The sequence below is a fragment of the Zeugodacus cucurbitae genome, chromosome 5 (assembly GCF_028554725.1).
Source record: "Zeugodacus cucurbitae isolate PBARC_wt_2022May chromosome 5, idZeuCucr1.2, whole genome shotgun sequence".
Taxonomy (NCBI): Eukaryota; Metazoa; Arthropoda; class Insecta; order Diptera; family Tephritidae; genus Zeugodacus; species Zeugodacus cucurbitae.
Genome location: NC_071670.1, coordinates 38,136,518 through 38,161,699, shown reverse-complemented (window position 1 = coordinate 38,161,699; position 25,182 = coordinate 38,136,518). Strand labels below are relative to the sequence as shown.

The window sequence follows — 25,182 nt, the reverse complement described above, 5'->3', positions numbered from 1 at the left end:
ACACGTCAACAAACACAAGGAAGGTTCGACATCGAGAAGCTGCAATCACAACCGACAGCCGAACGATTTTCTACTCGACTTGCACTCCTGCTCTCTGAGAGCACTCATCAGCATCTCGGTATAAGGGAGCTGTGGGACGGCATATCAAACTCCTTACGTACAGCTGCAACCGAAACCATTGGCTTTCGGAAAAGCCAAAAAAACAGCTGGTATGATGAGGATTGTCGTCTCGCAGTGGAGAGAAAACAGACTGCCTACCTCGCAATGTTGCGATCGACCGCAACACGAGCGGGATGGGAAAGATACCGAGAGCTGAAGAGGGAAGCGAGACGCATTTGCAGAAAAAGAAAGAAAGAGGCAGAAATGCGTGAGTATGACGAGCTTGACAAGCTGGCCGACAGGGGTAATGCTCGAAAATTTTACGAAAAGATCCGGCGACTAACTGAAGGTTTCAAGACCGGAGCACACTCCTGTAGGACCCCCAGCGGTGATCTAGTGGTTGATGACCAGAGTATACTGTGCTTGTGGAGGGAACACTTCTCCAGCCTGCTGAATGGCAGTGAAAGTACAACACCAGGAGATGGCGAACCCGATTCCCCAATCGACGACGATGGAACAGATGTTCCATTGCCCGACCGTGAAGAAATTAGAATAGCAATTACCCGCTTGAAGAACAACAAGGCGGCGGGGGCCGATGGATTGCCGGCCGAGCTATTCAAATACGGCGGCGAAGAGCTGATAAGGTGCATGCATCAGCTTCTTTGCGAAATATGGTCGGAAGAAAGCATGCCCGACGATTGGAATCTCAGTGTACTCTGCCCAATCCACAAAAAGGGAGACCCCACAATCTGCGCCAACTATCGTGGGATAAGCCTCCTTAACATCGCTTATAAGGTTCTATCGAGCGTACTGTGTGAAAGACTAAAGCCCACCGTCAACAAACTGATTGGACCTTATCAGTGTGGCTTTAGACCTGGAAAATCAACAACTGACCAAATATTCACCATGCGCCAAATCTTGGAGAAGACCCGTGAAAAAAGGATCGACACACACCATCTATTTGTCGACTTTAAAGCTGCTTTCGACAGCACGAAAAGGAGCTGCCTTTATGCCGCGATGTCTGAATTTGGTATCCCCGCAAAACTAATACGGCTGTGTAAGTTGACGTTGAGCAACACCAAAAGCTCCGTCAGGATCGGGAAGGACCTCTCCGAGCCGTTCGATACCAAACGAGGTTTCAGACAAGGTGACTCGCTATCGTGCGACTTCTTTAACTTGATGCTGGAGAAAATTATAAGAGCTGCAGAGCTAAATAGAGAAGGTACAATCTTCTACAAGAGTGTACAGCTCCTGGCGTACGCCGATGATATTGATATCATCGGAAACAACACCCGCGCCGTTAGTTCTGCTTTTTCCCGCCTGGATAAGGAAGCGAAGCGAATGGGTCTGGTGGTGAACGAGGACAAGACGAAATATCTCCTGTCATCAAACAAACAGTCAGCGCATTCGCGTCTTGGCTCCCACGTCACTGTTGACAGTCATAACTTTGAAGTTGTAGATAATTTCGTATACCTAGGAACCAACATTAACACCGATAATAATGTCAGCCTTGAAATCCAACGCAGAATCACTCTTGCCAACAGGTGCTACTATGGACTGAGTAGGCAATTGAAAAGTAAAGTCCTCTCTCGACGAACAAAAACTAAACTCTACAAGTCCCTCATCATTCCCGTCCTACTTTATGGTGCAGAAGCGTGGACGGTGTCAACATCCGATGAGACGGCACTAGGAGTTTTCGAGAGAAAGGTTTTGCGGAAGATTTACGGTCCCTTAAACATTGGCAACGGCGAATACCGCAGAAGATGGAATGATGAGCTGTATGTGTTGTTCGACGACATAGACATAGTCCAGCGAATAAAAAGACAGCGGCTACGCTGGCTGGGTCATGTTGTTCGAGTGGATGAAAGTGCCCCAGCTCTGAAAGTTTTCGATGCAGTACCCGCTGGTGGAAGCCGAGGAAGAGGGAGACCTCCATTCCGGTGGAAGGACCAGGTGGAGAAGGACCTGTCTTCACTTGGTATTACCAATTGGCGCCAAACCGCCAAAAGGAGAGATGCGTGGCGCACTGTTGTGGACTCGGCTATAACCGCGTAAGCGGTTTCTACGCCAGTTAAGAAGAAGAAGAGAAAGAGTTCTCGCATAACAGTAATCACCTCTTTACATGCCCAACTAACTCTATCTAACACCCTTTTCATTTTAGCCCAACCCTGTCGCAAAAGCTCGTTTCCTGGGCTTTCCGTTAGATGACACAATGAATTTATGTTTGCCAGTTCAATCAGGGCTAGATAACAGCAACAACTAAAAATTATCGTATATCTAACTTGTATATCGATTACTAGGGATCGACCTACGGTAATCGATAAGGAGGTGTGTAAACGACTGGAATTAAATCCAATCACTGCATTTTTCCGATTGGGACTAGAAATTTAAATTTCCCACTAATTAACTGAACTCGCTCTTGAATGACCGCTCTTCAATCATTTGACTGACAACAATGGAACAGCTGATTATGACAGTACAATCAATCATTTGGAAATTCCTGCTGCTTTCGGTGTGCTGTCAGTCGTCAAAACAATAGAAATTTTGCTGCTTTGTAGCATCAACGAAATTATTTAATATTTACCGATTTCCAATATATATTTGTTAAAATGATTTCGAGTTGTGCAACTAAGTCAATCAATTTAGTGGTGAGTGAAAATAAAATTTCAAAACATGCGTTGCCAAAAACTCATTTTAGCAGAAGACGGCTGTATGTTATGTAATTTAGAACGTAAATATATTATTATTCCTAAATTATTTATTAATATTAATTTTTCGCAAATAGCGTGGCGGTATGCGCGCTATCGCAACAAGTGCAGTTCAACGCAGTGATCACCTTTTCGTGCATCGTGACACACCTGAAGACAATCCCAACATTAAATTTGAGTTCACGCCGGAAAACAAGAAGGTGAGTTTTATATATGTCTACTACTTTTATTTATTATCTTATTATCGTGCTTATTGTCTTTAAAGCGTGTTGAGGCTATCATAAGCATCTACCCAGAGGGCTATAAGCGCGCCGCAATGATCCCACTGCTTGACTTGGCACAACGCCAATATGGTTGGCTGCCAATATCGGCAATGCAAAAAGTTGCGGAGATCTTGGAAGTGTCGCACATGCGTGTCTATGAAGTTGCCACTTTCTATACCATGTTTTTACGCAAACCTACTGGCAAATACCACATTCAGGTGTGCACAACCACTCCATGTTGGCTACGTGGCTCCGATGAGATTATGGAATGTTGCAAGGTAGATTACAAGTGTTAGTGGAAAAAATAATTCAAATTAAAACCCTATAAAATGTACGTAAACAGAAAACTTTGGGAGTTGAAGTCGGTGAGATGACTAAGGATGGCCTTTTCACTATTTCCGAGGTAGAGTGTTTGGGTGCCTGTGTTAATGCTCCGATGGTGGCTATAAATGATGACTACTACGTAAGTTTTATCTTTGCATTTACAGATATTGTTCATCTTATAAACGTAATATTTGCTCTTATTATTGTAGGAAGATTTAACAGCTAAAGACATGCAACAAATTTTAGCCGACTTCAAGGCCGGTAAACCTTCACCACCCGGACCACGCAACGGTCGTTATGCCAGTGAACCTGCGGGTGAGCCAAGTTCACTCACCGAGGAGCCGAAGGGTCCTGGTTTTGGTTTACAGCCAGCGCTCGCTTAAAACCATTATGATACTAGAACACTAATAACATAAAACCATTATCCTATAATTAAAATCGTTATTTTACGATGGCACATGTTATGCTCTGTAATTTGGAATAAACCTAAATAAATGATAGCAAATCGTTGCTTAAGGAAAATGGAAAATGTAAAATCTTTGGAAGAACAAGAGTATAGCGTAAGTTTCACTCATTCATATTTGACTTATTGGAATTTATTAAATTTATTCAAAGTAAAGGTTAATGATTATAGATTACTGTCAAAAATAATACTTATATAAACAATTGCAAGTGAAATAAAAGCATTATTAAGGAATTAAATTACGGAATAATTGTCTGATAGAATTTCTGCATTTTCACACACTTCTGTAGTTAAAAAATATTGTTGAGCACCTTAAGAAGCCACGGTATTTACAAAATCTTCTACAATGCATATATAAGATATTGATATCGGAATGGCAGAGTAAAAATTACCGTAATTAATTAGTATAAAATATCGTAAAATTGTGTTGCTGGTATTTTAGCTGTCAATAGATGTATGTGTGTATGTATAAACTACTGAAACGCTAGCATTCATTATATTTATTCTTAAAAACTTGTAGAGTTATAGTTTCATATAAATCTACTGGTTACAATGTTACGAACTTATGTACTCTGTTGTTTTTTATAAAAAATAATTTGCAATATTTTCATACGGTTGATAAAATGTTTAATTCCATGTTTCTTATTCATTTAAATCAAATATACATTAAAAATGTATTACTACTAATACCTACATAATGTCACCGAGGAAGTACATACATACGTACATATGTATTTAGTTGTTGAATTTATAAATTTTATAAATCTATTCTGCAAAGGTTATGATTTAACTTAAAAATTGTAAAATTCTCGAAATTATTTTTTGTTTCACATGCGGTGACAAAGACAAATTTGTTATATATGTATATACGAGTATATACTATATGTATATATAAACCAATATCAGTTAAAATTTTAACATTCAAAAGTATTTTTTGGGATATAAACAAATAAAATACGTCACACGTGTTTAGGTGTTGCCGTATAAATATAAAAAAAAATTCCTTTTAGTTAAAAGAAACATTAAGACATTAAAAAAATTATGCCATTAAATTTCAAGTTACTCATCGCTATCTCCATAATAAACTCTGTAAATTAAAAATATGATTATGCAGTATTTGTGTAGTTTAGAAATAGCTTTCACTAATACCTTTTCTTTGATACAGCGCGCTTGGACTTGCGTCCAATTGGATTATGATAATTTGTACGAGGCGATGTTTCATTTACAAGTCGTTTTGTTTTTTTCGGCTCTTCACGTAGCTCTTTGAATGTTACATTTTCTTGTGATTTCATACGTTTCATAAATTTATCAATAATTTCGTCACATGACAAATTCGCTTCTGGCTCCCAAGTGTCTGATTTCGGTCCAAATCCCTTCCAACGTATACGAAAAACACGTTGATTTTTCTCTTCAGCATAATCGATTATCTTGTCTACTTCCCATTCTTTGTTCGGATCAACCGATGATTCTCCTTTTGAGGGACGACCTTTCTTAGCTGGAGTACCACTTTTTCTATTTGTTTTGCTTGCCGATTGCTAAAAAAATATAATCTTATGGTAAACAAAGATAAAACAGGCATATTTTATGTACAATTACCTTATTTTTATATCTTTCAATAATATCTGGGCACGATAGAGTATCTTCTGGCTCCCATGTATCGTCGTCTTTAGTGTACCCTTTCCAGCGTATCAAATAGTAAGTAACACCATGTTCTACTTTATGGCCAACTATATCTTTAACCTAGTGAATAAATTTAGCAAGTCGTTCGTTTTAGTTTTTTATATAGTAATATAAAACTTGTTTCTAACTCCAACTCATATTCGACGAACTCGCTACTTTTTTATACTAAATAGTAACTCTAAATATTTAAATTAAAATAAATATCGTTTATCGATAAATGAAAAGTTGATTATCGATTTTTTAAATTGGTTAATCGTAATACACGCAAGTAAATTAGAAATTAAATCTGTCCGTACCTCGTATACTTCCTCATCCTCTTCGTCCTCCTCTTCCACGACCTGAGCTTTAGTTGGCGCTTTTTTTCCTTTTCCACGCCTACCAGCGGCTTTGCCATTCTTTCCCGCAGCTTTCTGTTTTCCACCTCCTGTAGCCTTGCGTCCCTTTTTAGCTCCACCACTCCCAGCACCGCTGCCATTTAATGGTTCATCGTCACTGTCCAAATTATCATTGTCGCCATCGGCCAGTTTTTCTGGCGCTGCTTTGCGTTTGTTCCCCTTCTTACCGCTCGTACCGCTACTTCCTTCCTCTTCCTGGTCGTCATCGGTTGCACTACCCTGTACAGAATGGAATTCATCATCGGTATTCCCTTCGGGATGTGTTTGATCTCTTACAACGCTTTGTTTTTTCTTTCCATCATCACCTTCTTCACGTCCAGCTTCAACTTCCGATTCATCGCTATTGGACTCCACCGTGGCGCTCTTTTTGGTTTCCTCATCTTGTTCGTTTTCATTTTCAGCCGATTCCGCATATTCTGCGATTTTTTTCTTATGTACTCTCCCCATTTTAATTTTCGCCGCTTGAAAACTTGATAATAATTTTTTCACAAACTGATCCCTTCTATCCGGAGAAAATTTTTTAAACTCTCAACCTATAAATTATTGAATATTTAAGCTCAAAAACTTTCGAGTAAAGTGTTATTTTCTACACAAAATGTACCTTTATTTTTTAAGACGCCGTGAAAATTGTGGCAAAAAACAGAAGCACTGAAAAAGGAGTACAGAAATTTACAAACGCAACGTTGTATGATACGATGCGGCAAATGATACAGAACAAAATGAAAACGGACCAACAGAGTTGCAATCATTGTAGATTTCATAAACTTCAAATCATTTCATATAAAGAAAACAACATTTTAGCGCACGTGGGCCCTATTTAAGTTAAAAATTTATTTACTTGTTAATAAATCGTATATAAAATGATTAAAACTAAGAAACGTGCGTCGGAGAATGACACTGATGGACCGATTAAGAAAAAACCCTCGAAATTCGAAGGAGATAAAGGAATAAAAAAATCTGTAAAAGGCGAAGATTCAACCAAAGCAGATAAATTTTCTAAAAAATCCACAGGAAATGTTGGAAAATCCAAATTTCCTCCAAAACCTTTTGGCAAACCTGGTGCAAATAAATTCGCAGGAAAACCTGGAGCCAACAAATTTGCGGGAAAGTTTAATGGTCCCGGCAAATTTGATAAGAATGCCACAGGTAAGAAGCAGGGAGCAAAAGGGGGCGCACCTGCAGATGGGGAAAAAACGGACTGGCGCAAATTCAAGCAAGAAAAGAAAGAACTGAAACTTAAACGTAAACAAGCCAAGGATTCTTATGAGGTGTCAGTGGAAGCTAAGCAAATTTATGAAAAGCTAAAATGGTAATTATAGTTTTTTCTTGTATATACTCTTGACAAGTAAACAATTAAATTATTTTCCTCTAGTCGTCGCACAGAAAAAAGGTCGGAGCTTGTGGAAAAGCTATATAATATACTGAATCGTGGCGATATGATAAAGAAATTAATAATGGCGCACGATACTGCACGTATCATACAATGTATGTTGAAGCATGCTTCGCCTTCACTACGAGATCAACTGTCCGAGGTAATACATACGACTTTGAATACATATATTTAAATATACAAATACTCCTATCTATTTGCAGAAACTACTTCCTTTAGTCGTTGAGATGTGTGTGTCTAAATACTCTCACTTTTGTGTATTAAGAATGTTCAAGTATGGCTCACCTACTATCAAATCGAAAATAGTTGATTGTTTTATGGGCAATGTGGTTCGATTAGCTGGACACAACATATCGAATAAAATTCTTGACCATGCCTATCACACTGTAGCAAACCCAAAACAACGTATTTATCTACGTCAAGAATTTTATGGCGAACTATATCGTAATTCAAAGGATGAAAATGTGAAAACACTCGCTGACACTTACAAAGATTCTCTCAATATGAAAATGTCCATATTGAGTGCCGTTAAATCCAACATCGACCATTTGGCCAACAAACAGTTGGTGGACAATTCTCTGGTACATGCAGTGATTTTGGAATATTTATCAGAATGTGAAGAAGATAAAATGGAAGAAACAGTGAGTGCTTTCGCGCCCCTTATACCACTTATGTTAACAACCAAGGAAGGCACACAAGCGGCAATAACTTGTTTTTACAAATCTACACCTAAAAATAGAAGAGTAAGTTAATAAAAAAAACATCTGTTTATTCTAAATTCAATAATGCAAGTATTAAATTTGAAATGTTAACCTCAAATATTTCGTGCTTTCAGGCTATAATAAAAACCATCAAAGATCACTTGATAAAAATTAGTACACACGAGCATGGGCATATTTTCTTAATAGCTCTAGTAAACAGTCTTGATGATACAAAAGCAACTAAGAAAGCAATTTACGACAATTTGCATCCAGAATTGAAAACACTGATGGAAAATCAGTGGGGCCGCCGCGTCATTGAATGGTTTGTGGTGCCTGCAGATACAAATTGTTTCCATCCCAGCTTCATAACAACCATTAATGATGGATTGCAATATGGCAAAAAAGATAAAGATGCTAGACGCAAAGAAATATTCGAACAGATCGAAGAGCCCTTATCTACAGCGATTTCTGAAGATCCGAAATTCTGGTTGTCAAATCGTCATATTGGACTCGTCACCGTCGAAATATTGAAGAAATGTAAGTGTTTTTAATACAAATTATTATTATATTTTTTATTAAATTCCATTTTTATTTAGTAACCCAAGAGTACTTTGAGAGAGCTGCAACAGCGCTCGCTGATATTATTGTCGATGCAACATGGACTGTAACTGTAGAAGAGGAAGGAAAGGTGAAAAACACAAAGAGCGTACACGATGTAGAGAAAATAATCGCAGACGCAACCAAATTGAAGAAACAAAAACGCTTGGCAGCTGCAGCTGAGGTTAATAAAACACAAGCCGACTCATCAGATGAGGAAGCCGAAGAGAATAAAGAGTCAGCCGATGTAGTAACAGTGCGAGGCATAGAGGAGTCTGGTCTGCATATTGTATTGAAGAAGATTATCAAAAATGATAAAGAACGTTTGACCCAAAACGAAGGAGCAGCAACATTTGGTTCAATTCTCGTTCAAAAACTCAATGCTGAAACCGTAAGAAATTGGATATTTGCAAATGGAACATATTTTAATTAAACTTATTTATTTACAGCTACAAGACTGGTTGAAAGTTAATCGAGCTTGTTTCATATTATTAAATATTTTTGAGCAAAATACTGAAGCTGTAAAATCGGCACTGAAAGAACTGCTTAAGCCATTATGTGAAGTGCTGAAAAAGGAAAAGGGTGCTGGGCAAAAACTATTACTGAATAAAATGGAATTTTAATATAGTATAGTTGGATTTATTTTAATTTTATCATATGTAGTTTTGATAATTTTAATGGATTACTTGTTTAGCTAACAATATGAAATCAAAAACATTTACAGATTTCGTACAGATAAAATAAAAAATTTAGTTATTAGAAATTTTAAATGCGTTTTAGTTAAATAAATCGAGTAGGAGTGATTAGTGTTAATTTACATAATTTATTCCGTACGCAGAATTATATGTAGTCCGGAGTCTGTGTCGACAATTTTTGACATTTGTCCAACCTTCAGACTAAATGCTGCATCTTCAAATGCCTTTTGCATTTGACCTGAAACAAGATTAATGTTGAGAATGCAGCATACAATTGCAATAGTAGTGAATACATACCTTTACCAAAAGGACCTAGATCACCACCACGTTTGGCAGAACTACAGTCGGAGTATTTGGTTGCTAATGCGGCTAATGTAGTATCACCAGACTCAATTTGCTTGCGATAGTCGTCTAAAATCGCACGTGCTTCTTCTTTAGAACGCGTAATATTATCTTCGCGCCATGAACTAGGACGACGACTACCTTTATGCTTAACAAGTAGATGGGAGCAACGCACCTCACTGGGACCAGACGACTCCTTTTTTGCGGGCTCAGACGGTAAATCCCACTGGGATTCTTTTGTATAAATATTTAAATAATAGGTCAAACCTGCAAAATTGAAAATCCGTAAATTTTATTTTTTCTTTTCTGTGGATACAGAATACCCATGCCCATGGGCGATAACTTTCAGCAATAGAATATTGTATAAAACACATATATTGCTTACCCGTTGACCGACTTTTGCGCACTTCCCAACCTTCGGGTATATTTTTCTCAGTGTCTGACATAATAGTTTATGTTTATTTTATTTTTTGTAGTTCGCAGAAATTTGCAAATATTTAGATCCAAAAAACGAGTGCTAGCAAAACGCCGCAACTCCGTAAATTCTAGTAGAACACTTCTAGAAACAAAATGGAAACGGAACTTCGTAGAATGATTGATATATACGGAATTTCAAATGAATAAAAATATAAACAAAAATGTTAAAATTTTTGGTGAAATTTGCTTATAAAATATTAATATTATTAACAATCTTTTGGATTTGAAATAAAAATAAATTATATTACAACCAGTAAATAATTTGTTTGTTGTACCAAAGTGAAATTGTATTATTTAGTCGAAAAAGAAAAATCGATAACTATCGACTAAATCGTAAACCCATCGCCAGCATGTATCAGCTGTAAGTGACAGCAAATAGTGCAAATTTTATTTTATTGTGTCTATAGCTTTGGTCAAGCTTGTGTATAAAATATTAACGAAAAAACTTCCGTACAAGTGAAATATAAATTGTGATTTTTATTAAAGTGTTCAAAAGCACACACCACTTTCGGTGTTGAAGTGCTGCATTTAGGAAGATGTCCCGGAATTCAAGACCAGGCCCGATACCAAATCGTTGGCTGCATTGCCCACGAAAGGGTGAAAAATTAATTGCTGAAAGATTTTTAGCATTTAAAACACCATTAAGTAGTGCATTCGATGATCAAATGCCGCTGGAATGTATTTTTCATCCTGAAATGATCTTTGGGTATATTAAAACAATTAAGGTTTGTACCAGCGCCTTGCAACGTGTCGCCAATATTGTATACACAACCACTTTTATGTGAACATATGTATACATATTTATATGTGCATATAACTTAAGGCAATAGATTTGGCCGTTGTAGTTTATTATTTTCGCAAAATATTGGCAATAACAGTTTGTAATTTTAGTTAAAGCTGGGTCTTTGGATAGATTTGACCAACACAACGCGATTTTACAATCGTCAAGTTGTTGAAACACGCGGTGCTCAATACGTAAAGCTACAGTGTCGAGGCCATGGAGAAACACCTTCACGCGAGCAAACGCAGCAATTTATTGAAATAGTTGATGGTTTTATCAACGAACGTCCTTTTGAAATTGTAGGCGTGCATTGTACACATGGCTTCAATAGAACTGGATTTTTGATTGCTTCCTACTTAGTGGAACGTCTAGATTACTCAATAGAAGCAGCGCTAGCCATATTTGCAGAGGCGCGACCTCCGGGAATTTATAAACAGGACTATATTGATGAATTATTTCGTCGATACGATGAAGAGGAAGATCCACTACCAGCTCCACAACTACCAGCTTGGTCTTTAGAGTACGATGACGGCGATGGTAGTAACTCAAATTCTTACGAATCACATAAGCGTAAGGCAGACAACGAAGATAATGGCGATGAACAAGAGGAACTCGAAGATGATGATGATCAAACAGACGAACCGGGCGCTTCCAATGGTGGTGGTGGTGGTCATAAAAAGAAGCGACGCAAGGAGTTAGTTATTAAAAATGCCACGTTTATGAGTGGCGTACCAGGTGTAGTACAGGTGACTGATCAACCAAGATTGGGCGATCTGCAGCTAAAAGTGCAGGAAATGTGCGGTTGGAAAAAATCCGGTTTTCCTGGCTGTCAACCAGTTTCTATGGATAAGAACAATTTAAAACGTTTAAGCGAGATACCGTATCGAGTGTCGTGGAAGGCAGATGGCACACGGTAAACAATATATACATACATGCTGATGTAATATTTAATCTTATACATATTTTACTTATTTCAACGTAGGTACATGATGCTTATCAATAAACGTGATGAGATTTACTTTTTCGATAGAAACAATACTTGTTTTCAAGTCGAAAACCTGACATTTGTTAAAGCTGGCAATTTGAGTCAGCACTTAGAAGACACACTTTTGGATGGAGTAAGCTACAAAATCAAATCGTTTAATAAAGCAAAATTCTAATAATTTATTTCTATTTAGGAAATGGTAATTGACAAACTTAATGGTGAATCCATACCGCGCTACCTCATTTACGACATAATTAAACTTACAAATTATGACATTGGTTCCAAGCCATTTTATCCCGATCGGCTGAATTGTATCAAAAAGGAAATTATAGGTATGTCCTTACATAAATTCGAAATTGTGCTGTTTAATACATTCTTTATATTTTTTAGAACCACGCTACGAGGCTATAACCAAACGTTTGATTAATAGACCTTTGGAACCATTCAGCATACGCAATAAAGACTTTTGGGACATACGCCAATCGGGCTCTTTATTAGGCGAAAAGTTCTCCAAATCATTATTACATGTACCCGATGGTCTAATCTTTCAACCTTCCAAACAAGTAAGTTGAAAGAAATAGAATTTGCGATGAGCGCTGCTGTAATTCGAAAACATTTAATTTTTCTAGCCCTATACTGCTGGTGCATGCCAGGATGTACTTAAATGGAAACCTAGTAATATGAACTCGATCGATTTTCGACTAAAAATTAAAGTGGAGTCTGCGCCTGGGTTAGTGTCATGCTTTATTTTATACCTCTTTTCAAATATTTACTAAAATATACTACTTTGCAGCATGTTAACTGAGAAAATCGGCTACCTGTATGTCGGTGGATCAAACGATTGTTTCGCCAAGATGCGATATACAAAAGCATTAAAAAATTTAGATAATAAGATCATTGAGTGCGCAATCAATCAGAAAGGCGAATGGGAGTTTATGCGCGAACGCACAGACAAAACGCTTCCGAATAGTTACAACACTGCTGCATGTAAGCTACATAATTTTAAATGAATTATAATTTAATATGCAATATTTTCATTTCATATTTGTTACGTTACAGCGGTTATGGAGAGTATACGTTATCCGATAACACAACCTTGTTTACTACACTTTATTGCAAACTATGGTTATCGCGATGACAATGACATGATGCCACCACCACAGCGTCAGCCACAGCATTCGCAACACCATCATCATCATCAGCAGCAAGTGAAACAACACAGCCAACCACCAATGCAGCAACATCAACTGCAAATGCAAAACCGTCAACAAAAATAGGCGAGGCGAGGACGTACACCATGAAACGTAATAAATGTTAACAGTAAAATCTAACTTTTAAATTAAGTTAAACACACACACAGTTCGCAAATTTTATACAAAATGTATAAGATTTCACTATCCAAACATGAGACCATATTGAGAGAATATATGCTTGAGTGCGATTTACGTGACATAGTAGCTTGTTCACATTTTATTTTAATAATCGGTAATTTACTAATAAATTACACTTCCACTTTTAAACCATAATTTTTTACTATAAAATATTTTATAATTTTTTAGTTAAAATTTACATACATAAACATCAGAATATATGTATATCACCGTAATATGCTGCCGTTCTTTATCAAATCATCTTCACTCACTTCGCCGATGTCGAGCAGGCACACCAGCGCTGCACCTTGCTCGGCTTGTTTCTTGTTTTTCTCCCAAAACGAGCTCGTGTAACGTTTGCCATTGAACGTGCAAATGGCGCGGAATAGCTTATCAATGCGTTGCGTTTCATATTGTGGTATGCTGATATCCTTACGCCCAGCATAGGTATAGAGCTTGGTTTTTGGCAGCTGTGTATCTATATATTAAAAGAAAAAAGTTGAACAACAAGCAAACACTCGTATATACATGAATACACACCGCTATTGTAATTCGAACGCAAGAATGCAATATTGTGTTCAATGACATCAGCATCCAGCGGCGGTACCTCTATTTTCTGACGCTTTATTTCAGGACCTTCAGTTGTATCGTCATCGTCAGGTATCATGCCCGGTGCCACTTCACGTCTGCCGAAATTTCCTTTCTCTTTCTGCTCCACTTGCTTGCGATAGCAATAATCGCCAAGTGACCAGATTTCACTGTTTGTGATTTAATTTAAATAAAAATAAAAAAAAAATAAAATTTAATTCAAATATGTAAATATGTATAACACAGCTTACCACATTTGTTGTAGCGTTTGGCATTGTAAGAATTGTTTACCACGCGGTGTTTCTTGCAACTCTTTCAGTATATTTTGTACGCAATATTTAGTGTTGTGCGCTGCATTGTCATAATCTACACTCAGCTTTAAATACTTAACAATAATGTCATCCATTGGCAGCATGCCTAAGGAATAGATAATTATTAATTAATATTGATTTTTAATTAATATATGGTATATGAAAGAGACATACCTTCTTTTCGAAAAATCGACACGTTCAATTGCGCAGCTCTGCCCACCATAACACTAGTGGCGCCACACAAGTCACGAAACTTTATTATATCATTGTATTTCTGAAACTCTCTGGAACCGCCATTTGCGATCACTGGTATATCAACCGCTTTCGCAATCTCACGTATAAAATCTACAAAAGAAAGAGAAAATTAAATTAATTTAGTTAGAAATTAAATTATTCCTACACAATCAATACTTGCCTGGATGCGGTGCATGCTGTGGCCGTTCGTCTCGCGTGCGCGCATGTATCGCAATCGCCGCTATTCCTGTATTTGCAAAACGCTGCACCAGCGCTATAGTATCGTTCAGGTCTGGTAAAATTCTGCATTCTTACATTAAAAGCATTTCCTTTATGCGTATGAAATCACTTGAAACTCACCTAATTTTGCAGGTTACTGGTATGCTCAAATTTTTGCATAATGTTGTTAGGATATGCGCCGCCTTATCTGGTTGTGCAAGTAGTGCTACACCCATGCCACCCTTTATCGAGAATTCCTTGGGGCAACCCATATTTATATCTAGCGCGGCAATGTCATTTTCTACTAACTTCCCTACGCTTAAAGCCCGTTCTGCATCACTAGTGCCCAACTGCAGTACAAGTTGTTGTCGTTCCTTGGCACAGGTGCGAAATACAATTGTGCCATCACTACGGTCGACAAAGTCAACAGTGCCCAAAGCAGCTGAGATTTGTAAAAGCATTAATATTAATAATTATTTCCGTTTGTTTCACATGCTTACCATTAACACGCCGTTTGCTACGCATTAACTTCAAATCAATTAATTCCTCTGTATAAACGATGTCAGCACCAAATTCCAGCGCCATCAAACGCATTGGCAAAGTTCCAACTCTAACCATTGGTGCCATTATTACCTTATTGCGGTAGTCCAAAGTTGTGCCATTTTCACCCACTGTCATTTTTTTTAATAAACGTAAAAAATTCTTTAAATTCATCAATTTACGATGAGAAATGTAAATATACTTATATTTGTTGAATATAGAATTTTATAGCATGCTTTTTGACAATCAGCTGATTGATATTCCTAGCGGTGTTCATCCATTAAGGCCAGTTCACACGCATGTTTCACGCATGTTTCACTAATGTTTCTTTAATATTTTATATCGATTATAATATCGATAATTCCTTAAAAAAGATTTTTTTTATTAATGAGAGGTTATTTTTTAAATATTTAATACCCATAACTTCTAAATACACGATTTTTTTTATTAATGAGAGGATATTTCAATTAAAAAAAATAACATCAGTCATAATTTGCCTCTAAGCATATTGAAAAATAGCCAAAAATAATAATTACATAATTAATTTGCTTTTAATTCATTTAAACTGTTTTTTTATCAACTCCCTTTGAAATAAAAAATATTTTACCCATTTCTTAACCGATAAGATAACAAATTGTTCGTAGTTTAATTTATTTAGTAAAATTGTTTTTTATTATTTTGTTGGTCTAGTGATGTTTGTTTTTCAGTTGAGTTTCTAAACACTAATTTCAAAATAGCACAGTTGTTTAACGCTTATTAGCATATATAAATACAAATTCGGTAATAATTCATTTAATAAAATACTTTCGTATACATTTTAGCATATAGTTTAGAATTTTGTTTTGAATAGTAAAAATGTACAAAAACTATATTCAAAAGGAGATTATTTACTTTAATTTTTCGTTCAAAATTTAGAATTGTAAAAAAACTTTTTAAAGCTTTATATAATATAAATTATTTTACTTTTCCTTTAATAAAAACATTTATCCATATATATAATCTAAATAAAATGTAGAAAGGAGACACATTTATGCTAAAACAATTCATTAATTAAAAAAACAGTCGAGTTTGAAGTAGCTGTTTTGAGAGATTTTTTAACCATTAAATAATTATTAATTTTAAAATATTTCACTTTGATTGTAACAATAAATAATTCTCCTGCTATAGGACACCATTAAACTTGCTTTGTTGTTGTACATTTCGGTACAAAGTATAACAAATATAAATGTAATAATGATAAAGAGAGCACAAACAAAAAATGATGTCTCCAATTTGAGTTTCAAAAAAAAAAAATTAACAATTTTCTGTACAATTTTCACTATTCGGCTAGCATTATTTACAAGTCAAACTCAACTATCAATAATATCTAAATATTTAGACGCGCATACTAGTTTTAGCGGTACACGCGTTTGCGTTCTATTCGAATTCGAGTTAAGGTACATTTGGATTTTCTGCGACGAACATTGCCGCATTACATTTCAAGTAACCGCAATCTCTTGTCTTTTGCTAATTCTTTGGCATCTGCAACACGTATTGGACATCAGCTTCCAGCAGCTTAAATGGAAGCAAGCACCGCAACGATCACAACGAAACACATTTTGTTGCCATGGATATATCACTTGATCCTTCTGGCAATACTCACAATGGAAGCCACGGGCTGTACAGAGCTATAGTAAACAAGAATATAAAATTTGTGTACATTTGCTTTAAGCGGTTAAAAGGTGTGATAATTAACGGTATTTGTTATTGCAACGCACCACACAATTGAAAATGTGATGTTCGCACTTTTCAATGAGTTCATCGATTGAGTGTTGCATACTCTTGTTGCGGACATCAATGAAATCTGACAATGACCAAATATCCGGATCGTTGGCAATATGCTCTGGTATGCTTTCGAAGTAAACTTGCTCTCTATAAATAAATAAATAAAAAAAGATACAATTAGTTGGTTGCTTTTTTGAAAGAACTGACGTTGCCACACACCTGACCGCAAAGCGACAAGTCTTCACAAAATCTTTAACGAACTTCAAGTGCACACGCTTCTTGCGTGCGGATAAAAGTGTTTTATTGTTTATATAAAGCGCAGGATTCAAGTCGGGCACATAAAACAGCGGATACGTATACATCTGATCCAATAAGCGGTAGGAGAAAACGCTAACCGGATAGCTTTTGAAATCCCAACTATAAGTATTGACAAAAATACAAAAAAAAAAATAAAAATATGTTAAAAAGTGCAACAATGCATCACTTGCAATGTGTCAATGTCACTTACGATTGTAAAATTTTGGCGGGAATTGGTGAAATTTGATTGCGATGACATCCAGTGCAATGATATTTACCGAGATACGTGCAATAGCGAAAACTATTGATATATTGCCGAGAAACTCGCATGCCACAACCCGCACAACGATTGTTTTGTTTTTGTATTAGCTCTTTGCGACTGAAAAATACATGTTTTTAAATAAATTTCAAATGTCCTTCAATTAATACCATAAGAAAGCGTACTTCATTGTGGGATGATCCGTAAAGATGATCTGTTGACGTGGTGGCGCCCAATAACGTGTGCCGCGTGTAATTGGGCGTATGACATTTTCATCGGGATTCGAGGTAGGACTATTATCAGGCATTGGCAAGAGTTGTTGTGGTGTATCTTCCTCTGAAACCAACCACTTCAACTCGGACACTTTTGGCAGATGTTTATCGTTAAATTTGGAAATAAGTGAGAGCCCAACAACTTCAGCAGACAGTGAATCTAAGCAATTCTCGTCTAATTCTGCGTAGGGAATATGTTCGCTGGCTTCATCGGGAGTAGTCTAAATTAAAGTTTTGCATATAATTATGAATTTCTTAATTTTAGTTGAAAATTTCTATATACATACATCAGTTTTATGTGTACGACTACTGGTATTTTCATTGGTCAGGCAATCCGTGGCGATTACAGCACTTGATGACTGACTCGTTTCTGTAATGTGTATAACCGTTGTATAAGTAAATAAATAACCTATAGAATAAATGAAAAATACCTTTTCTACGATGCCACTTTTTCTCAGGGTCCATGCTGTTATCCCACTTTATATGTTCGATTGCCGAGATTATCGCTTCCGATACACGAAAATGTGCATTTTCTTTTTCCAAATCAGTGTTGTTTCGCGACATTTGCGAAGTTTGTAAAAAGTCCGTTAAGCTTTGTTCACACTTTGGCAATGGTTTCGATTTTTCAGCCACTTTCGCCCCGCTTTCTACTGTTAGCTCCGTTGGCGTTTCATTCGCTTGCGTTTTATAATCGAGCGTACTTATGCCATCCTCAAACAAGTTTTGTGAGTGTCGTGAACGCAACTTTTTGCCATAAACCGGCATAAACGCATCGAAGACACCAGAGGAGATTGTCGAATTATCTGCATGCTGCTTCGAATTGCAAGGAAAGGCAGTTACCGCGGATAAAGCATTACTTTCGCTCTCATCTAAATTGCTAGCATAACTGTTATCATTTTGGTTGGATATGGACCAATGCGTATATGTGGGAGGAGTGCTGAACAGATTGCATAGGAAACTGCCTAAAGGACTTGCACTTTTCGCTTTCTGTAAGAGATGTTTTACATTAATATAAAAATAATATATCGAATTTACAATAATGCCGTTCATCACCTGTTTTAGTGGTGCAAAACCTTGCGGTATCGTACACGGCACGGTTGTTGGGATTTCCTGATTAAAACTACTCTGCTGGGTTCGAGTTTGTTCATAAGCCTGGTCCGTCCAGATTTTGATATCATCACAATTAATTAATTCTATGCGACATGCAGGTGTCGAATTTAGCGACGAAATGGAAGTCGTACGTGTTGAGGAAGACGAATTAGGAGATCGCTGACTTGTTTTCGCCGAAGCAAACGCCTGCTGTTGGTTTTGCCGATTCGACGTAGGCAGCTCGAGGTTGGTGATATCGCAATCAGAATACGATGAACCTGATGTGGTTGTTGTGTTGTTAGTAGTATTTGAATTGGAATAACAAGAACTACTGCTATTATTTATTTTTGGCGTCTCGATAAGTGTAGACTCTGCATTAAATTCACTTGAAAATGGTTGCCTATTTTCTTTTCCTAAACAATTTCGCGTCTTTATAGCCATGGTTTTAGAACGAGGTCTAGGCTGTTCATCAAAAAATAATCCAAAGGAGACGTACGGTTTGTGTTCTAATGTTGGAAGGCTTTTGGTCTTACGAAATGTTAGCAAAGCAGGCGCTCGCGCATTGGATGAAGTGTCTGTTAAATCAGTCTAAAAAACAGTGTGTTGTTTTATTAAATGTTATTAAATCATAGTTTTTTATTTACCATTTTATCTAAATCATTTTTTGGGACTTCTTTTTCCACTTTGGTTGCCTGATATCTTTCTCTAGTCTTCAGAATATTGGTATTCTTAGGTGGAGAAATTGAAAATTCGGGATGTGAAGTGGTTCGCCTGTGTTTGGTGGCCGTTGTAGTTGTCAAAGCACGCGTAGCTGATTTTGGGCTGTACAGCTTTGTATCTATTTGACTCAACAGACTGTATTGATTCAATTCCACAGCTGATAAACAAATAAAAAGTGCTGTTGAATAAGCCTCGTTTCTCAGAAATGCTTCTTCCGTGTAGTATGTATTGAGCAACTCCTTTTCTGCCACCAAAACTTGTAAACAAACACTTAAGCAATTCGACTGTAGATTTCGTAGTACCCAGGTACGAAGGAATCTTTCAATGAAATACTCTTCACTCTCATTAACTGCAGATGTTGACGACTCGATTTGATTTATGCTCCCATATGCTGGCAGTTGTGATGTGAAATCTGCTACAAGTGAGTCACGAATCTGGGCTGACCTACAAACCCATTCAAAATCATCCACAATCTTTTTAAGCCAGTCGGTGTCTTCATTGCAAATGTTTTCACTTGATAAACCAATTGCTGGGATACTGCCCACCTTAAAAACGAAGACATACATTTTAAAATTTGTATGTAGTCATGGAATAACAAATAAAAATAAATTTTCAATATAAAAAAACATTATATTCCTAATTAGTACACAATAAAAATCATTAGAAAATCGAAAGGTTCGGTTCAATCATGTTACATTTAGATTATTTCTTCAATACGCACATAATTCAAGGTTTATCTTATTTGAGTTGACCATACATACATATGTATGTACATTCATACAAACATTTTGCCCACTAATACGCATCTGTATTCTATGTAGCTTACAATTAATCATTGACAAAACATTTCAATACTAGATCCAATGCAAATACTTAATAAACTGTGTCCTATTGTTTGGAACTCACCAGGATGGTATTTTCTGATTTTGTTCGGAGTCCATGACGCAATATCTCCACAGTGGCTGTTGTTATGTTTCCATATGAGGAAAGGTTGGTGTTTTCATTATTTAGTAAGACTGATGTAGGTTGTTCGTTTAGGAACCATAATCCACAAGATTTTTTTAAATTTGCCAATAGGACTGGTAGATCCATTTTGACACTGTTATTTTTCACACAAAATGTTGACATTTTGTTTATTTATGCATTTTAAAATAAAATATTTGTTATAAAAGTCATTTTATCACTCTATGTATACAATTAACTATAGCATTTTTACGTTGTTTATAGGAATGCAATAATAATATCGATTACAGTCCAATAAAATATATCGCTGAAAAGTAGTAGATTTATCGTGCAATGATTTAAAATAAATTTTTATACTTTTGTATATCTCTTAAATTATTTATCTTATTAACTGCGTCATAAAAATGTATATATTACAATTAAATATATAGTTTCAAAGTGAATTTTGTTAAATCTAAAATAATAAATAATAATTTGAAATCTTTACGCTAACAGTTTAATGCAACCCATCAATATGTGATAACTGTCATCTTTATTGTTAAACATTTGCGAACTCTCCTCCCAACGGTCTTAGCAGAAAAATGCATCATCCAAGAGCAAAAATGGATGAATTTAAAACAAAGTTTATGGACTTGCTGCACAAACAGGTATTTAAATATGTTACATTATTTGAAGCGTTATTTCATACCTAAACAAATTGCAGACCAATAGGCAGTTGAAAATACCAGCTATGGGTTTCTCCGATTACTTCATACAGAGTGTCACTACTGAGCCTACGGATGCTTCTGCCAACAAGCTGAAAGTTGGAAGCAATGGATCATCGTTAACACCAAGTAGTGAAAATGAGGTGTCGAATTCCGATAATCCTGATATTACTGCCAACGCACAAAAATCGGATCAGGAAATACTGGAGAGCATAGAGGAAATCTATTTTCAAACTGAAGGGGAGGAGGGTTGCAATGTGCACGGTCAATACGAACTTCAGGTGAGGAAAAACAGTTACATGGTTTATTTGTCACATATGTGGAAAGTGCATCAACCATCAAAGAAAGTGTATGGCGTAGTCACTTAAGAATGAAGAAATGTATGCTATCAGAAATGCTGCAAAACCTGTTTTGTCTGTTCACACCTTACGCACCAATTTATATATATACATATTTGTTTTTATTTGAATCCGCAGAAAGTTCTTAGTAATGGCGTAAATTATCAACTCATAGATGGGACAATTGCACAATTGCGTACACAGCATAAAGTTTTATCCAAACAAGTGCTACAAAATATACTAGAGCAACGCAGCGCTTGCAATGAGGAGTTTGCAACCATAAATGATATACAAAAAGAGTTGGAAGAGTCATTGTGGACTTGTCGAAAAGCGCGTTCTTATTTAAATTATGCAAAAGTCAATTTGACCACAACAAGCCTGGAAATATTGGCATCTTATCGTAAGCGTGAAATACTTAAGGAGCTTTTAAATACATTGCTTGCAATTAAAAAGCTAGTAAGTTAGTTTTAACTAGCGCACATACATATGTATACACATAATTATCACTTATTAACATATCTTTCAGAAATCAACCGATGTTGAAGTGCAAAAGTTTCTTTCCGACTACAACTACTCTGGTGCAATTGGTTTATTGCTTAAGTGTAAAGATTCTGCTGCAGAGTATATGCAATACAATTGCGTGCAGTCATTGAATAAGAAGCTGCAGGAAACTCTCTTGCTTACCGAGTTCCAATTAGATACGGTGCTTAACGAGGTGAATATTGACTTCGCATATTTATGTTACACATATATATTGTAACTGTTATATTTATAGATGATTTTAAATTTTGACATGCGAAAGTATGCGAAGCTACAAGAAGCTTACAAACTTCTAAACAAATCTCTAATTGCTATGGATCAGGTTAGTTGCTTTTGTAATCATAGTGTTTATTTTTTTAATATCAATTTGTTTTTACATATTTCAGCTGCACATAAATTTCATCTCGGCCATACATTCCTCTGTGAACTCAGTTTTACGCGCGTACAACGATCCTAATATCGATGAAAATATGAAATTCCTTTTCGAACAACTTTGTGAACAAGTGACTGTGGACAAATACATTTCCTGCTTAATCAGTTTATGCAAAACATTCTGGACCATATTGGCGTCCTACTACCAAATTGTAGTATGGCATCAGAATTATAAGCTCTATCCTTTAGACATGGCCGACTCGCCCGATATTTATATACAAGAAAAACTGAAGAAAGGTCAATCGCGCATTTGGAATGATATACTAACAAAGATTTGCACTTTCCTACAAAGCACTAAGCTGAAAACGCTCAAGTATGATCAATTTATACAAGTGTTATCCATTGTGCAGCGTTTGAAAAAGGTTGGTGTGGAGTTTTGTGGTGAACAGTCCGAGAAATTGATTGAAACCATGCAAGTTCAAAGTCAGGAGTTCTTCCAACGTTATCACATAACATGCCTGGAGGAGATCTGTCTCTTTTTGGATAATGAATCGTGGACAATGGTGGATTCTTTTGTTAATATACTCCAGCTGCCGGTGAGTTGCATACATTTATGAAATTTAGTGATTGAACTTAGAAATGAAGTTGTTCGTAGGAATTTCGTTCTGTGCGCAATACGTTAAGACGACATAAATCACCGCCTGTCGCCCATTTGCTGGTCTCAGCGTCATCGGTAAATAACTCACCTACGAGCAATAACAATTGTGACGAATTAGTGTCGGTGCATTCGCAAGACGGTGGTAGTTCCATTTACGGTTCCTATGGTTACTTTCTGCGTTTCTCCGAGAAGAGTTCACCTTTCGATGGTGGGCTGGATGTGGCTATGCTTGAAGAGGACATACTCTCGGGCATTGTAGACGAGGCATCCTGCTACTTTTCCGAAGAGAGTGATGACGAGCAGAAAAGCATGCAGAGTAAATACGAAGATGAAGCTGGCAGTGCGTGTGTGATTGTGAACAACACCACATTGAACGTGTTCCGTTGCATCGGGCGTTACTTACAGATGTGCAAGTTATTGCACTGCATTTCACCGAAAATTGTTGCGAGCATGTTGGAATTGATGGATTTCTACGCTTACGCAGTGCATGAGATCTTCGGTAAAGATGCTGTAAGTTTATTAATGCTGTACGCTATGAAAAATATTGTTTATAAAGCTTAAATTTTTATTTTAGCCCGTGACGATGGAAAAATTTTACAACGCACGGCTTGAGCAAAAGCTGCAAACAGTGCTGCAGCATGTTGTTACAAACATAAAAATTTGGCCACTCAACTTCACATCACTAGTATGAGTTACACTGTGCACACTGTCCACAACTTCCTAACTAAAATCTCTCCATTTAATTGCAGATCAATAATGAGCTGGCGAATCCAGATACACTGTACGGCCTATCGCAGCGCATTGTTGCGGTGGAGAGTGGACATTGTATGACACAGCAATTCCAAACTCTACACAATTACCTCAATCACCTGTTACCGCCACAAGAGCGACCCATGCTGACGGCTTATTTCGATTATATCGAGTTTATGGCTGACATTGCCCGTCCGGTGTACACCTGCGTTACGTCGCGCGTCATTGACTTGCAAGCGGTCTTGGCAATGATGGCCAAAGTTAAGTGGGATGTCAATCATGTCAGCTTTCAACATAACAGTTATATTGATATAATGAATCGGGTGCGTAGTATTTTCGCTATAGTTCTATATTAAAAATGTTAATTTTAATTTTTAATATTAGAATATTCAAAGCTTTGCCATGCGTTTGGAGGAAATCGCCAAAGAAACAAATCTACCAGCGGAAACTATATGGAATTCTATGGCTCACGTCGCGTCGCATTTACTAGTAGAAGGGTTAGTTCAACATCAATAAATGAAAACAATTTTTTAAATAATTGTTCTACTTATACAGCTTTTCGAATGTAAAAAAATGCTCCGCCGGCGGTCGTGCGCTAATGCAGCTAGATTTTACAAATTTTATGTCCATACTCGAGTTGATTTCCAATCAAAAATATCCAGAGCACCGTCTTTATGTGGACAGTTTCATCAAAGCATATTATTACTCAAATGAACAATTCGAAGAATGGATTGATACACAACGCAATCTGGAGCAATATTCCACAAAGCAACTAACAAATCTCATACAATGCGTTTGTGTAAGCGATAAACGCACCAGACAGAAATTATTACAATTATTAGGTGGTAATAACACTAGTGTTGGCAATGGCAATAATCTCAATTTAAGTACAAGTAGCACATAGTTGGTATAATATAAGCAACAAGACAACGTCATATTAAGCGTCGTCTATTTGGCCACTGCACAAATATTTATAATTTAAGAAATTTGTATGTTACATATCCACATATGTAGATTTTGTGCTGCGTTAATCGTCTCGAAACATTCCAATTTATTATTATTTTTAGGAACATTTTTCCAAACACTTTTTACCTCTTGTTATTTATATATACATACATACATATGTATTAAAACTAATTTATTTATTATCTATTTATTCGATCTCCTATTAACCCTATATTACTCGAAATGTTGTACTTCAATCTCTCTAAAAGCGTTTCTCACTCTTATTTATGTATGTACTCTCTTGATTTACATATTTGCTTATCTATTTATATGTATTACAATTACATAC

General features: G+C 36.4%; 8 protein-coding genes across 9 annotated transcripts; 4 read left to right on the top strand and 4 right to left on the bottom strand.

Annotated features, from left to right (window-relative positions):
• Nucleotides 1-2,604: 2,604 nt before the first annotated feature.
• Nucleotides 2,605-3,916, top strand: LOC105211986 (NADH dehydrogenase [ubiquinone] flavoprotein 2, mitochondrial). The gene is made up of 5 exons (XM_011183706.3): nt 2,605-2,747; nt 2,885-3,007; nt 3,073-3,348; nt 3,414-3,533; nt 3,604-3,916. The coding sequence occupies exons 1-5, from the start codon at nt 2,709-2,711 to the stop codon at nt 3,775-3,777; spliced, it is 732 nt and encodes a 243-aa protein (XP_011182008.1). The 5' UTR covers nt 2,605-2,708; the 3' UTR covers nt 3,778-3,916.
• A 404-nt stretch (nt 3,917-4,320) lies between these two features.
• LOC105211987 (M-phase phosphoprotein 8) lies at nt 4,321-6,672 on the bottom strand. 2 transcript variants are annotated; one of them, XM_011183709.3, is made up of 6 exons: nt 6,534-6,672; nt 6,209-6,465; nt 5,834-6,151; nt 5,454-5,597; nt 5,007-5,392; nt 4,321-4,944 (listed from the first exon to the last, which is right to left on the bottom strand). In XM_011183709.3, exons 2-6 carry the CDS (start codon nt 6,377-6,379, stop codon nt 4,917-4,919), a joined length of 1,047 nt encoding a protein of 348 aa, XP_011182011.2. In that variant the 5' UTR covers nt 6,380-6,465; nt 6,534-6,672; the 3' UTR covers nt 4,321-4,916. The 2 variants fall into 2 exon arrangements, with proteins under 2 accessions (XP_011182011.2, XP_011182009.2); XM_011183707.3 differs by having other exon boundaries at nt 5,834-6,465.
• Nucleotides 6,673-9,384, top strand: LOC105211988 (protein penguin). The gene is made up of 6 exons (XM_011183710.3): nt 6,673-7,241; nt 7,305-7,464; nt 7,526-8,065; nt 8,158-8,560; nt 8,620-9,011; nt 9,070-9,384. The coding sequence occupies exons 1-6, from the start codon at nt 6,793-6,795 to the stop codon at nt 9,241-9,243; spliced, it is 2,118 nt and encodes a 705-aa protein (XP_011182012.2). The 5' UTR covers nt 6,673-6,792; the 3' UTR covers nt 9,244-9,384.
• LOC105211989 (putative peptidyl-prolyl cis-trans isomerase dodo) lies at nt 9,238-10,223 on the bottom strand. Its single transcript, XM_011183711.3, has 3 exons — nt 10,043-10,223; nt 9,613-9,924; nt 9,238-9,553 (listed from the first exon to the last, which is right to left on the bottom strand). Exons 1-3 carry the CDS (start codon nt 10,101-10,103, stop codon nt 9,444-9,446), a joined length of 483 nt encoding a protein of 160 aa, XP_011182013.1. The 5' UTR covers nt 10,104-10,223; the 3' UTR covers nt 9,238-9,443.
• Nucleotides 10,224-10,497: 274 nt separating this feature from the next.
• Nucleotides 10,498-13,426, top strand: Rngtt_1 (mRNA-capping enzyme). The gene is made up of 8 exons (XM_011183704.3): nt 10,498-10,859; nt 11,026-11,828; nt 11,898-12,033; nt 12,094-12,232; nt 12,291-12,463; nt 12,530-12,630; nt 12,694-12,887; nt 12,960-13,426. The coding sequence occupies exons 1-8, from the start codon at nt 10,671-10,673 to the stop codon at nt 13,175-13,177; spliced, it is 1,953 nt and encodes a 650-aa protein (XP_011182006.2). The 5' UTR covers nt 10,498-10,670; the 3' UTR covers nt 13,178-13,426.
• On the bottom strand, nt 13,337-15,409 carry LOC105211983 (tRNA-dihydrouridine(20) synthase [NAD(P)+]-like). Its single transcript, XM_011183703.3, has 7 exons — nt 15,123-15,409; nt 14,764-15,064; nt 14,585-14,706; nt 14,344-14,514; nt 14,110-14,275; nt 13,811-14,028; nt 13,337-13,748 (listed from the first exon to the last, which is right to left on the bottom strand). Exons 1-7 carry the CDS (start codon nt 15,334-15,336, stop codon nt 13,498-13,500), a joined length of 1,443 nt encoding a protein of 480 aa, XP_011182005.2. The 5' UTR covers nt 15,337-15,409; the 3' UTR covers nt 13,337-13,497.
• An 825-nt stretch (nt 15,410-16,234) lies between these two features.
• Nucleotides 16,235-20,806, bottom strand: LOC105211982 (run domain Beclin-1-interacting and cysteine-rich domain-containing protein). Its single transcript, XM_011183702.3, has 10 exons — nt 20,470-20,806; nt 19,488-20,108; nt 18,808-19,431; nt 18,186-18,741; nt 18,042-18,124; nt 17,668-17,975; nt 17,435-17,602; nt 17,146-17,343; nt 16,920-17,073; nt 16,235-16,829 (listed from the first exon to the last, which is right to left on the bottom strand). The coding sequence occupies exons 1-10, from the start codon at nt 20,689-20,691 to the stop codon at nt 16,641-16,643; spliced, it is 3,123 nt and encodes a 1,040-aa protein (XP_011182004.2). The 5' UTR covers nt 20,692-20,806; the 3' UTR covers nt 16,235-16,640.
• A 206-nt stretch (nt 20,807-21,012) lies between these two features.
• LOC105211981 (syndetin) lies at nt 21,013-24,887 on the top strand. Its single transcript, XM_011183701.3, has 11 exons — nt 21,013-21,173; nt 21,230-21,511; nt 21,707-22,024; nt 22,095-22,283; nt 22,344-22,430; nt 22,495-23,076; nt 23,136-23,648; nt 23,713-23,823; nt 23,888-24,211; nt 24,273-24,385; nt 24,444-24,887. Exons 1-11 carry the CDS (start codon nt 21,108-21,110, stop codon nt 24,790-24,792), a joined length of 2,934 nt encoding a protein of 977 aa, XP_011182003.2. The 5' UTR covers nt 21,013-21,107; the 3' UTR covers nt 24,793-24,887.
• Nucleotides 24,888-25,182: the final 295 nt, after the last annotated feature.

Bases quoted from the DNA above. Each gene is read 5' to 3' on its own strand.
- LOC105211986 (XM_011183706.3), top strand. From the start codon at position 2,709: ATGATTTCGAGTTGTGCAACTAAGTCAATCAATTTAGTG. The intron at 2,748-2,884 runs GTGAGTGAAAAT...TTTCGCAAATAG, and splicing joins CTAAGTCAATCAATTTAGTG to CGTGGCGGTATGCGCGCTAT. The intron at 3,008-3,072 runs GTGAGTTTTATA...TTGTCTTTAAAG, and splicing joins TCACGCCGGAAAACAAGAAG to CGTGTTGAGGCTATCATAAG.
- LOC105211987 (XM_011183707.3), bottom strand. From the start codon at position 6,379: ATGGGGAGAGTACATAAGAAAAAAATCGCAGAATATGCGGAATCGGCT. The intron at 5,598-5,833 runs GTACGGACAGAT...TTTATTCACTAG, and splicing joins AGGATGAGGAAGTATACGAG to GTTAAAGATATAGTTGGCCA. The intron at 4,945-5,006 runs GTATTAGTGAAA...TTTAATTTACAG, and splicing joins CGCGCTGTATCAAAGAAAAG to AGTTTATTATGGAGATAGCG.
- LOC105211988 (XM_011183710.3), top strand. From the start codon at position 6,793: ATGATTAAAACTAAGAAACGTGCGTCGGAGAATGACACTGATGGACCG. The intron at 7,242-7,304 runs GTAATTATAGTT...ATTTTCCTCTAG, and splicing joins ATTTATGAAAAGCTAAAATG to TCGTCGCACAGAAAAAAGGT. The intron at 8,561-8,619 runs GTAAGTGTTTTT...ATTTTTATTTAG, and splicing joins CGTCGAAATATTGAAGAAAT to TAACCCAAGAGTACTTTGAG.
- LOC105211989 (XM_011183711.3), bottom strand. From the start codon at position 10,103: ATGTCAGACACTGAGAAAAATATACCCGAAGGTTGGGAAGTGCGCAAA. The intron at 9,925-10,042 runs GTAAGCAATATA...TCAATTTTGCAG, and splicing joins GCGCAAAAGTCGGTCAACGG to GTTTGACCTATTATTTAAAT. The intron at 9,554-9,612 runs GTATGTATTCAC...ATCTTGTTTCAG, and splicing joins TCTAGGTCCTTTTGGTAAAG to GTCAAATGCAAAAGGCATTT.
- Rngtt_1 (XM_011183704.3), top strand. From the start codon at position 10,671: ATGTCCCGGAATTCAAGACCAGGCCCGATACCAAATCGTTGGCTGCAT. The intron at 10,860-11,025 runs GTTTGTACCAGC...TTGTAATTTTAG, and splicing joins GGTATATTAAAACAATTAAG to TTAAAGCTGGGTCTTTGGAT. The intron at 11,829-11,897 runs GTAAACAATATA...ATTTCAACGTAG, and splicing joins TGGAAGGCAGATGGCACACG to GTACATGATGCTTATCAATA.
- LOC105211983 (XM_011183703.3), bottom strand. From the start codon at position 15,336: ATGAATTTAAAGAATTTTTTACGTTTATTAAAAAAAATGACAGTGGGT. The intron at 14,707-14,763 runs GTGAGTTTCAAG...GTAAGAATGCAG, and splicing joins CCAGTAACCTGCAAAATTAG to AATTTTACCAGACCTGAACG. The intron at 13,749-13,810 runs GTGTGTATTCAT...TTTAATATATAG, and splicing joins GCGTTCGAATTACAATAGCG to ATACACAGCTGCCAAAAACC.
- LOC105211982 (XM_011183702.3), bottom strand. From the start codon at position 20,691: ATGTCAACATTTTGTGTGAAAAATAACAGTGTCAAAATGGATCTACCA. The intron at 19,432-19,487 runs GTAAATAAAAAA...ACTGTTTTTTAG, and splicing joins AAAATGATTTAGATAAAATG to ACTGATTTAACAGACACTTC. The intron at 17,603-17,667 runs GTACGCTTTCTT...TGTATTTTTCAG, and splicing joins ACGGATCATCCCACAATGAA to TCGCAAAGAGCTAATACAAA.
- LOC105211981 (XM_011183701.3), top strand. From the start codon at position 21,108: ATGCATCATCCAAGAGCAAAAATGGATGAATTTAAAACAAAGTTTATG. The intron at 22,025-22,094 runs GTAAGTTAGTTT...CATATCTTTCAG, and splicing joins TGCTTGCAATTAAAAAGCTA to AAATCAACCGATGTTGAAGT. The intron at 23,824-23,887 runs GTATGAGTTACA...ATTTAATTGCAG, and splicing joins CACTCAACTTCACATCACTA to ATCAATAATGAGCTGGCGAA.